Source organism: Euprymna scolopes, chromosome 44 (assembly GCF_053919585.1).
Source record: "Euprymna scolopes isolate OS-2025 chromosome 44, ASM5391958v1, whole genome shotgun sequence".
NCBI classification, from domain to species: Eukaryota; Metazoa; Mollusca; class Cephalopoda; order Sepiida; family Sepiolidae; genus Euprymna; species Euprymna scolopes.
In genome coordinates, this window is record NC_136525.1 from 55,021,433 (window position 1) to 55,033,764 (window position 12,332).

Here is a 12,332-nt window from a genome sequence, read left to right on the forward strand (position 1 = left end):
ATTTTTTTTATCATTCGTTAGAAAACCATCTAGTCAGTAAGTTATCTAATCACCTGCAATCACTGCATCAACTCGCTCTCAAATTTACTATAATACCAATAATTTATTTTTCAAGAGATCATCACTTGTTTACCATGAAACACTGCTTCGGGGATTTAAAAACAAAACAAAACAGTATATATATATATATATATATATGGAAGAAAAACCTGTAACCTTTTATGAAAATTTTCAATGTTTCTTCCCCATTTTCGGGAGACTTCTTCAGGAAATGATCAAGATGATTGAGGAATAAAAGGTCTTTCTCGCTCATTATGGTAAAACTTGTCCTGAAGAAGTCCTTTGAAAATGGGGACGAAACGTTGAAAATCTTTTATAAAAGGCTATAGGTTTTTCTTCCTTCTTATATCATACCCACTTTTATTCACACACACATTATATATATATATATATATATATATATATATATATATATATATATAAGTTATAAAATGTATATGGCGAGTAAGCTACACTGAATATTCCGCGTTTCATCCACTCTAGGATTCTTCAGGCTTATGCGTAAATAAAGTTTACGCATAAATCTATACTTTTGTATATTAATTTTATGTGAGTAAATTAAGTAATATATATATATATATATATATATATATATATATATATATATATATATATATATATATATAAGAATGGAAATAGTATTCCAACAAGATAGGGAGATAAAAAAGGAACAAACTAAATCACACATTCATTAATATTTCTTCTTTATTATAAAAAGAAATTTTACGATAAAAGCGAAACGTTGATAGACTTGTGATTTGGTTTGTTGCTTTTTTATCTCTATTTCTCTCTATATAAGTCTTTTATACAAACATTATTAGCTACATATGTGCATACATGTTTCTGCTGCAACTCGTTTAGAGAAGCAGCGTCTTCAGGACTGATCTTACTTTAATAGGAAATTGTATCTATTACAAAGCTGATTTTGATCTTGATAGTTTAAGCACAGTTGTCTCCCCCTTATATATTAAACATGGCAGATCAAAGCATAACACCTTGCTTTGTCATAAAATTTGGTTTTCTTAGTTAAAAAAATTTGATTCATGCGATTTTTTTTGTTCTCATGACAGGTACATATATAAAAGATTTTTTTGTATTTTTTTTAAGGTTGAATTCTGAAAAAGGACCCCATTTTTTAATTTTTTTTTTTTTTTTTTTTTGTAAATTCTTGTTCTATTACATTTTTTACATTTTTTTTTACATTTTCTCCTGAATAAAAGGATGCGTCAGCGCCTGATTGATGCTGATGCGTTTGCTGGGGTCGAGCATGAGTATCTTCTCGAGCATGTCTTTCAGTTGGGTCACCTTCCGCAGCTGATCCTCCGGTAAACGCTGGTAACCAACCAACTCCTGAAGAAGGTCTTTACTTGGACTGATGCTGCTTAGGACGGTCACCTTTTCCTGAATTCAGAAAGAAAAAAAAACATTTAAGAAAGTGTTAGATTTTCATAACGCTACTACATGTACATATATATATATATATATATATATATATATATGTACGAGCAAACAGTTAATAAAGCATGTTAAAAAACACTTTGAAATGAGTTAAAAATATATTTAATCTGAAAAGGAAACACTAGATAAGTGGATAGTCCTTAATCCGTGGAGTTTCGAAGAAATACTTTCTTTCTCATCAGAGGGTAGGAATTAGCAAAATGCGGAATCGGATTTTGTATGCAGAAGTATTTGATGAAACAACAAGTAAGTCAAAGATCTTACTTGAAAACAAAAAAAGTTAAGCAGAGGGAATATAGTGAAGAAAAAGGTGATTACACATGAATGGATAGTCTGGTGGAAGATAAAAAATCCAGTGACGGTAAAATCCAAATGTATAACTTCAAGAAAGTTAAAAGAATTTCCATTTGTACAAGTAAAATCCAAGGAAATCCCGTAATTGGAAGAAGATGGTCCATAATAATCCAAAGGCAGAAATCCATGGAATAATTCACAAAAATGTGTACAAGGAAAAAAAAAAATAAAATAAAAACAAATAATAATATTAATAAAAGAAAAATAAGATATGCTTTTCACTCTACTTTCGAGACGTAAATATAGATAAGAAAGATAAGGGAATACACACACACACTAGCATGGATACCCAGTGTTACCCAGGTGGACATGAAATTCGGTTTTGACAAAGCTGCTATACTAAGGATATGGAGTACCCCCCCCCCTCAGAGAAAAGAACGGAATAAGTAGGTGACAACTCTAAACTGGGCCAAGACCAAAGTGTAGTATCTGACCTATTTTACGTTCTTTCATGGAACCTTTGGCCACCATATTTATTTTGTAAGAGTAAATAGTTTTTATAATTTTTTGTCTGTCAAATAATTTACGCTGCTAAACTACACAATTACCGAATATTTTTTTTTTAAATGAATTCTTTGAAAAAGATTAACCGACAATGACCACTTTTTAAATGAGTCAAAATACACAAACCACTTATCCAGTTAAGTAAAAGAATAACTTTTATTGGGTTTGTTTTACAATCCACAGAGGTATGAAAAAGTGGTCAAAAAGCAAATTTATAACAAATAAATGTTACCAAAGGCAAGTTACTCTTCTACCTACCTCGATAAATTTTTGGTGTTGTAAATGTTTATTCTGTTCAAAAAACAAGTCCAGCGTTACATGAGAACGAGAAAAAAATGACCACAATGTCTCTTAAAGTCTCGACAATAACTTAAAAATAAAAAATTATACAAAATAGTGGTAGAAACTCACCCGATAATTGCTATGGCAACTTGAAGCCGTTAAAATGAAATTTAATTATCCTAATTAGTTTAATCTATATATATAAAAGTGAAAATGTATGTGTGTTCGCTTTTTCTATATGTCTAGAAAAGGCTTTTTTCAGAGAAGCGGTCGGTCGCCTAACAACTTTTTAAAACTTTTTATATTACATGTAAATTGTAATATCTCAGAGTTAACAACGGAGCTCGCCTGTCTATTTAATTTGCTCGACTTTGGGAAGATAAATATTCAACAGTTTTCGCTCGCCGCATGTGGGTTAGACCTTTTCCTATAGTAATGTGGAAAAAAAAAAGAAAAGAAAAAAGCCCCGCACTAAATGAAATGCTACCCCGCAGTCAAAAGTTGACCTCATTAACTCATTAAAACGTGCACCTGCTAATTTAAGTAATTAAATAAATTCAAACGTGTTTCCGTTAGCATCTCGCGGTGGCCCAATGGTTAACGTCGCACTCTTTTTTTTCACACTTTAATTTCCAACTTTGCCTCAACGGTTTGGGTTCGATCCTCATACTTACCTACCAAAACATTTTTTTATTTTATTTTACCCCCCCCCCTCCCCCGGAGTTTTGATTTACCCAAAACCACACACCTCCAAACACCCGGGCAACGCCGGGTACCCCTTGCTAGTATACTTGAAAACATAATTGTAATCTGTACAAAATTTTCTTTCATTTGATATGCTACAAGCCATATTTTGTTGAGAATTTCTTTGAATCGTGTCGAAGTGGCCATTTAGTACTGACCAGGTTTAATGTTGCTTAACTTCAGTGATTTGACGGGAACCGGTGTGTCAAAAAACGTGATTATACCGTACTCAACAGTAATAAAGCGTGTTTTTACTTAAAAAAATAAGTAAGCACGAAACTTATTCAGATAGGTAAAAGAGTCTTGTCTTTGGTAACATTTATTTGTTGCATATTTTCATTTTTTTGTTTTTTGTTATTTACAGTAACGAATGGGCAAATCAGTTTTCTTGGCGAGGGTGTATAAGTTTAAATCTTATATATAAACGGCTATATGGCTTTCTTCATATTTTCAAACTATCTCCTCTATTATTTTTGAAGTGGAAAAAGGAAAGATAAGGAGTTTATGATCCATTTACGAAGGGTCCCAGGACAATATAGTTATAATGTGTATATTTCTTCCCAGTCATGTCTGGGGGCAGTAGGAGGATTTTACATTTAGAGGGAAAAACAGGAACTACTTCCTCTAAAAATGATGTGATTGTGATGATGTTGCTCTTAGGATAAAATGTAGGATTTTATTATAACTAATAGATGTGTCTATAATGTCGTTCTAAAGTTACATAAAATAGTGGCTAAGTCTAGACACAATCCATTTGGATTCAGCATATGTTGTTGCAAACCTATGGTAGTTTGGTCCAGAGAGGAATTTCTTGAATCAAAATATTACATATGGAGATAATTTTATAAAATCAACAGTAGGTTCTCTACAGTACAATGTAGACTACAATATATTGTGAACTAAATCAGTGCGAGAGGCATGCAAAGCTTCTGCCAGGTTCATTGCGAGGGGTCCCCAAGTAGAGCAGGCAATTAACTGATTTGATTGAAAAATGAGCTATTTCATTGATTTCGATAACAATAAAAATATGGGAGTTTTAACCATTTGTTGATCATCATTCAATCCCAGCCAATGTTGGGTCACCTTGCTAGTATATATATACAAATAATAACAGCAACATGTCAATAAAAAGGAAGTAACGAATATGTGTATGAAGAAGTTGGTACGCACCCTGTGAGTAACTTTGTCAACTTCGTGGTAGAGGAAGTTATAGTTCGAATCAAAATGTTGGTCCTTAAACATCCCCTTACGCACCATTCGGTTCGGCATTTTTCCTTTGACGTCCATCATAAACTTCAACATCTCATTATTCGACTGACCCGCAAAGATAATCTTGCCAGTGTACAACTCAAAGATGGTGCAACCCACGGACCACATATCAATGGCGTGTTCGTAGCCCATACCAATCACTAAAAGGTAGAAACAAAAACAAAATAAAGTAAAATAAATAATTTCAATAAAATGTTTGTATATTTTTGAGATGAGGATTTATAATTATTTTTTTATTACTTTGATTATTTGGACTATTATTCTCAACTTAGTTGGTTTTTTTTCATAACGTTTCAGCCGATGTAACCTCCAACCATCTTTAGGTGCATTCACTGGATTTTATTGGTGAATGTTGAAAAACATTTGTTTTTTTGTTTTCCCAACAAACATAGTCATTAAAAATTCAAAACACAAATAACGCCAAGTCTCTTTGTTTTTTTTGTTTTTAAATAAATCCAAATAATAGAATGGATAATTATTAATCTTTTATCTCAAAAATATACAAACATCAAAAAACGGAATGGATTTAAAAAGTTTTATTTTTCAATAAGAAAATCAAATTTTATAAGTATCTGTATCGCCCGACGTTATGGAAAAGTGAAAAAAAATAAAAATAAATAAAGGGAGATAATTCATCAATAATTCAAAACATGCTATTTTACAATAATAAAACTACTTGATCAATTTACGTAATTTTTGGAATATATATATTTTTGGTTTTGCTACAAGCTTGTTTTTTTTAAAATAGAAGAATTTCTGGACAAGAACAAAAAAATGTTTGCAAAGAATTTTATTTCATTACAAAAGATTTAAACTTCATTTTTAAATGTGCGAAATGTGTAGAAGAATTTTGAAAAAAAAAAAAAATGTGTAGAAGAATTTTGAAAAAAAAAAAAATGTGTAGAAGAATTTTGAAAAAACAAAAAAATGTGTAGAAGAATTTTGAAAAAACAAAAAAATGTGTAGAAGAATTTTGAAAAAACAAAAAAAATGTGTAGAAGAATTTTGAAAAAACAAAAAAAATGTGTAGAAGAATTTTGAAAAAACAAAAAAAATGTGTAGAAGAATTTTGAAAAAACAAAAAAAATGTGTAGAAGAATTTTGAAAAAACAAAAAAAATGTGTAGAAGAATTTTGAAAAAACAAAAAAAATGTGTAGAAGAATTTTGAAAAAACAAAAAAAATGTGTAGAAGAATTTTGAAAAAACAAAAAAAATGTGTAGAAGAATTTTGAAAAAACAAAAAAAATGTGTAGAAAAATTTTGAACAAACAAAAAAAATGTGTAGAAGAATTTTGAAAAAACAAAAAAAATGTGTAGAAGAATTTTGAAAAAACAAAAAAAATGTGTAGAAGAATTTTGAAAAAACAAAAAAAATGTGTAGAAGAATTTTGAAAAAACAAAAAAAAATGTGTAGAAGAATTTTGAAAAAACAAAAAAAAATGTGTAGAAGAATTTTGAAAAAACAAAAAAAATGTGTAGAAGAATTTTGAAAAAAAAAAAAAATGTGTAGAAGAATTTTGAAAAAAAAAAAAATGTGTAGAATTTTGAAAAAACAAAAAAAATGTGTAGAAGAATTCTGAAAAAGCAAAAAAAATGTGTAGAAGAATTTTGAAACAAAAAAAAAAAATGTGTAGAAGAATTTTGAAAAAACAAAAAAAATGTGTAGAAGAATTTTGAAAAAACAAAAAAAATGTGTAGAAGAATTTTGAAAAAACAAAAAAAAATGTGTAGAAGAATTTTGAAAAAACAAAAAAAAATGTGTAGAAGAATTTTGAAACAAAAAAAAAATGTGTAGAAGAATTTTGAAACAAAAAAAAAAAATGTGTAGAAGAATTTTGAAAAAACAAAAAAAATGTGTAGAAGAATTTTGAAAAAACAAAAAAAATGTGTAGAAGAATTTTGAAACAAAAAAAAAAAATGTGTAGAAGAATTTTGAAAAAAAAAAAAAAAATGTGTAGAAGAATTTTGAAAAAAAAAAAAAGTGTAGAAGAATTTTGAAAAAACAAAAAAAATGTGTAGAAGAATTTTGAAAAAACAAAAAAAATGTGTAGAAGAATTTTGAAAAAACAAAAAAAAATGTGTAGAAGAATTTTGAAAAAACAAAAAAAATGTGTAGAAGAATTTTGAAAAAAAAAAGTGTAGAAGAATTTTGAAAAAACAAAAAAAATGTGTAGAAGAATTTTGAAAAAACAAAAAAAATGTGTAGAAGAATTTTGAAAAAACAAAAAAAATGTGTAGAAGAATTTTGAAAAAACAAAAAAAAATGTGTAGAAGAATTTTGAAAAAACAAAAAAAATGTGTAGAAGAATTTTGAAAAAACAAAAAAAATGTGTAGAAGAATTTTGAAAAAACAAAAAAAATGTGTAGAAGAATTTTGAAAAAACAAAAAAAATGTGTAGAAGAATTTTGAAAAAACAAAAAAAATGTGTAGAAGAATTTTGAAAAAACAAAAAAAATGTGTAGAAGAATTTTGAAAAAACAAAAAAAATGTGTAGAAGAATTTTGAAAAAACAAAAAAATGTGTAGAAGAATTTTGAAAAAACAAAAAAAATGTGTAGAAGAATTTTGAAAAAACAAAAAAAATGTGTAGAAGAATTTTGAAAAAACAAAAAAAATGTGTAGAAGAATTTTGAAAAAACAAAAAAAATGTGTAGAAGAATTTTGAAAAAACAAAAAAATGTGTAGAAGAATTTTGAAAAAACAAAAAAAATGTGTAGAAGAATTTTGAAAAAACAAAAAAAAATGTGTAGAAGAATTTTGAAACAAAAAAAAAAAATGTGTAGAAGAATTTTGAAAAAAAAAAAAAAATGTGTAGAAGAATTTTGAAAAAACAAAAAAAATGTGTAGAAGAATTTTGAAAAAACAAAAAAAATGTGTAGAAGAATTTTGAAAAAACAAAAAAAATGTGTAGAAGAATTTTGAAAAAACAAAAAAAAATGTGTAGAAGAATTTTGAAACAAAAAAAAAAAAATGTGTAGAAGAATTTTGAAAAAAAAAAAAAAATGTGTAGAAGAATTTTGAAAAAAAAAAAAATGTGTAGAAGAATTTTGAAACAAAAAAAAAAATGTGTAGAAGAATTTTGAAAAAACAAAAAACATGTGTAGAAGAATTTTGAAAAAAAAAAAAAATGTGTAGAAGAATTTTGAAAAAACAAAAAAAATGTGTAGAAGAATTTTGAAAAAAAAAAAATGTGTAGAAGAATTTAAAAAACAAAAAAAATGTGTAGAAGAATTTTGAAAAAAAAAAAAAAAAATGTGTACTTACCAATTTCTGGAGCTCTGTAGAATCGACTTACTAAATACGGTGTGATATCATTTTCAGAGACATGAGATGCCGATCCGAAATCGCATAACTTCAGGACAAGTTTTGTTTCATTTACCTGAATCAAAAAACAATCTGCGTTGGAAAATCTAACGTAATAAAATTATAACAGACACATTTTTAAAATTGGACCTATATTGACCTTGGATTAATTTTTAAAGATCTACAATATATATGCTCCGAAGGCAATATTGCATCTTCATTGTGTTTATGATTTTTAACTATTTTACATGAAATTTACAGATTAAAAAGTATTGTTGTATATTTTCAAGATATTCCTTGCGGTTAACGGTGGCCGAATGGATTAAGTTCTTGCTAATGAACTCAGAGATGGCTTCTGTTGCCGGGTTCAAATCTATTGACCGGTGTTAATCGTGACACCCTACACTGATGATTCCCGAAAGGATGAAGCACTAGTGTCTGGAGGTATTTAAATATTAACTACTTAAATAGTAACTAATTATGTCAGCCCCTTTAAGAAACTCGTTTCTTATCGTTGAGCACTTTCAGTTGAAATAAAAGTCGGTCAATTTAGCTCATATGCACAGATCATCATATAATGATTAGATCACTCTGACAGATGTTAAAAATATTTAAAAATAAATGTTTAAATTTCAACAGTATCTCTTGTGGTTAACAGTGGCCAAATGGATTAAGTCCTTGTTAATGAAGTTAAAGATGCCTTCTGTTGCCGGGTTCGAACCTATCAATCGGTGTTAATCCTGACACCCTGCACTGATGATTCCGAAAGGATGAAACACTAGTGTCTGTAGGTATTTAATAATTATCAAAGTAAATAATTTATATATATATATATAGATAGACACTAGCAGGCCGCCCAGCATTGCCCGGTCGTAGAATATGCTTAAATATAATATTTTGATTTACTGCAGATTTTGTATTTATTATTATATTATATTGGACCCAATATATACTAATGAGTTAAAGTTAAAAAGAAAAAAAAAAAGAAAAAAAAAGAAAAAAGAAAAAAAGAAAAAAAAAGAAAAGAAAAAAAAAAGAAAAAAAAGAAAGAAAAAAAAAGAAAAAAAAGAAAAAAAGAAAAAAAAAGAAAAAAAAAAGAAAAAAAAAAAGAAAAAAAAAAAGAAAAAAAAGAAAAAAAGAAAAAAAAGAAAAAAAGAAAAAAAGAAAAAAAAAGAAAAAAAGAAAGAAAAAAGAAAAGAAAAAAGAAAAGAAAAAAGAAAAGAATAAAGAAAAGAATAAAATCAAAAGAAAAATCAAAAGAAAAAACAAAAGAAAAAAAAACAAAAGAAAAAAACAAAAAGAAAAACAAAAGAAAAAAACAAAAGAAAAAAAACAAAAGAAAAAAAAAAGAAAAACAAAAGAAAAAAAAAAAGAAAAACAAAAGAAAAAAAAAAAGAAAAAAAAAAATGACTCGTCTGCCACCAGAGAATCGAAACAAAAACGTTTACATTACGATTTACTTTTTCCTTTGACGTTAATGCCTAAGCTATGAAGACATGTTTGCTGCAAGGCTAAAAATTGAAACATGAACCAATAGCTATTACGTTATGCATGCATATTCGTAATGCCATCGTTTGACCTTCACCTGGAAAATTCCATTTTCACACCGATTTTCCCTGGCTAAAACCCAAATACAAGTTTTGCATGGGTTCGAATATTCTATATATTAAGTTTCATGTCTGCAGACCAAAAATCAAAAGAGGAGTTTAGTAGGCAAAATTTTTTAAACAAATATATATACACGTACATAAATATATATATATATAAAGATGTTTGTGTTTACTATAACCTTTTCATGCAAATATTATGCAAGTATAAATCATGTAGAATATCCGCATGACTATAATTTCACGTAATAATTAACTAAAGATGATCATCCCATAAAAAAAAAAAAACGAAAAAACTAATAGGAAATTAATTACAATGACTGTTTAAAAGAATATGCAAATTAGCTAGATCTTTTGCTAATGAATGCAATTACACGACCCATATATAACAAAGTTTTATTTTCTTTTTAAATAAATAGAAAAAAGGGTTTTTAATATGAATATCAATACACAAAAAAACAAAAACAAACAAATTTATAATAGTACGTGTGTGTGTGTGTTTGTATATATATCTTTATATATATATATATATATATATATATATATATAAAGCTGAATGTATGTGTGTGTGTGTGTGTGTCTGGTCACAAATAGGCTCCTATATGGTTGACTATTTTAAAAAACTGATTACATATAATGATAGAACATATATCGAGACACAGGAATGGGTATGTTTGATCTGGCAGAATGGTGGTTCACGCCTAGTCCACAAAGTGTGGAAATAAAAAATTTAAAAAAAAAAAAAAAAAAAAAAAAGTGTTTTTGATATAGATGTACATAATAATACTTAGATAAGTATGTTTTAACTTGAATAGGGATGGTATAATAAAATTGTGGGGTCTGCGTTCACACCTGGCCTCCATAGAATGGAAATAGGTACAAACTTTAATAAAGACTTTTCATATCTATCTGTGTAAGTATACTTTGATGATTATGTTTTAGTTTGAAGAAATATGGTATAATATAATTATGGGGTGTTCGTTCGCGCCTGACCTCCATAGAATGGAAATATGTCACAAAGTTTAACAAGATTTTTTAATATAGATCCACAGAATATTGTGATAAGTGTTTCAGTGTGAACAGGTATGGTATAATAAATTATGGGGTTTATCTATTTTATGTTTACTTTCATCATATTTTGCTCTGGTTTTGATACCCCCAAATTCGAAGCTATTTCTTTACAACCCTTCCTTTTCATAACCTATCATACTTTCATAAATCAGAGTCCATTTTTTGTAGGCTGTTTTTGAACCCAGTCAACGACGGGTACTTTTACTAGTATATATATGTATATAAATATAAAGAATGATGGTATTGCTGTAGTTTCCTAAATATAAATCTATTGAAATTCCAGTATTTATTAAAAAGTGATCAATGACAACTAAAGTAAAATTAAAGTTTATTTATACAAATATTATTAGCTACATATGTGCATACATGTTTCTGCTGCAACTCTTAACAGAAATAGCTTCTTCAGGCCGGATTTTCTTTTCCTATTTCGTAGAAAAAAAAAAATCTTGCCTAAAGATGCTGCTTCTTGAAAATGAGTTGCAGCAGAAATATGTATGCACGTATGTAGCTAATAATGCGTATATATATATATATATATATATATATATATATATATTAGTGTTGTGCCGATGAATCGGAATGGGGAATCGGTTAAATCGGTAATTTTCGGGGAATCGGAATCGGCATCGGAAAAATTTGTGTATAATTTCCGATTCCAAAATCGATTCTTTGAATATTTTTCAAAAGTTAATTTTCAATTGCTTGTACTGATTATAAATATTTATTTCTTTTAAACTATTAGTAAAACTAAACTCTATAGATCTACGTACTCGTTATAGAATGAAGTTCTCATAACAAAATCACGTAATTTCATTAAATAGTTTTTGTTTTACGCTCCCTTGACTAATTATCGCAGTTTTTTTAGGAAGATTCCGAATTTCCCAAATCGTTTTTACGGCATAAAATAAAAACTATTTGATGAAATTACGTAATTTTTTTTATGAGAACTTCATTCCATAACGAGTACGTAGAATATATATTTTTTTTTATTTTTCATTTTTTAACATAGTGTAAACTGCACAAGCACCCTTTTTTAATACGTGAAGACAGTTTAGAGCTTCATCCTAGATCTAAAAATAATTTGGTTTTTAGTGGGTTTACAAATATCGTCCAAAAGTAGAATTTCAATGAGGGGGGACTTTTAAATGTAAATATAATTTCTTTTTCAATCTGAAAAATTTCTAAATGTTTTCTCTTTATCTATTTTATCCAGACTTTGATAAATTCATTGTGAGATATTCATGTATATTTTTAACTTTTCCGAAACCCGAGAAAAATGCGACGGTGTCAGACAATGTGGCTCCAGGAAAATAAAATAAAACTATTCGTTTGAAATCTTTTCATATTAAACTCCTTGAGAAATTTGGCAAGTGGGTGTGAAAAAGTATTGTTGTCGAAACCAACGGCATCGAAGGTGTTAATTACCCCATAATACTTTCAACTCAACTTTTGAGTGAGATTGGCGGGCTTCAGCGAGGCCTCCGTGATATATATATATATATATATATATATATATATTAGTCATTTTTCTGAAATATATTAGTCATTTTTCTGAAAACTTTTGAAAATTTTTTTTTCACTCAAAATTGTTTTTTTATCAGTTATGTATCACTTTTTTTATCACTTTATTCGATCCCCCCTCCTCACATAAAGGGGGACCATGCATGCACGGCTTGTTA

At 27.8% G+C, this 12,332-nt stretch overlaps 1 protein-coding gene across 1 annotated transcript in view; it reads right to left on the reverse strand.

Annotated features, from left to right (window-relative positions):
- Positions 1 to 1,168: 1,168 nt before the first annotated feature.
- LOC145268851 (uncharacterized) overlaps positions 1,169 to 12,332 on the reverse strand; it is a 47,894-nt gene continuing 36,730 nt past the window's right edge. The window contains exons 12-14 of the mRNA XM_080124526.1: positions 7,937 to 8,051; positions 4,573 to 4,811; positions 1,169 to 1,461 (exon numbers count right to left, since the gene is read on the reverse strand). Coding sequence (XP_079980652.1) covers positions 1,258 to 1,461; positions 4,573 to 4,811; positions 7,937 to 8,051 — 558 coding nt within the window. The 3' untranslated portion in view covers positions 1,169 to 1,257. The remainder of the gene's footprint in view (positions 1,462 to 4,572; positions 4,812 to 7,936; positions 8,052 to 12,332) is intronic.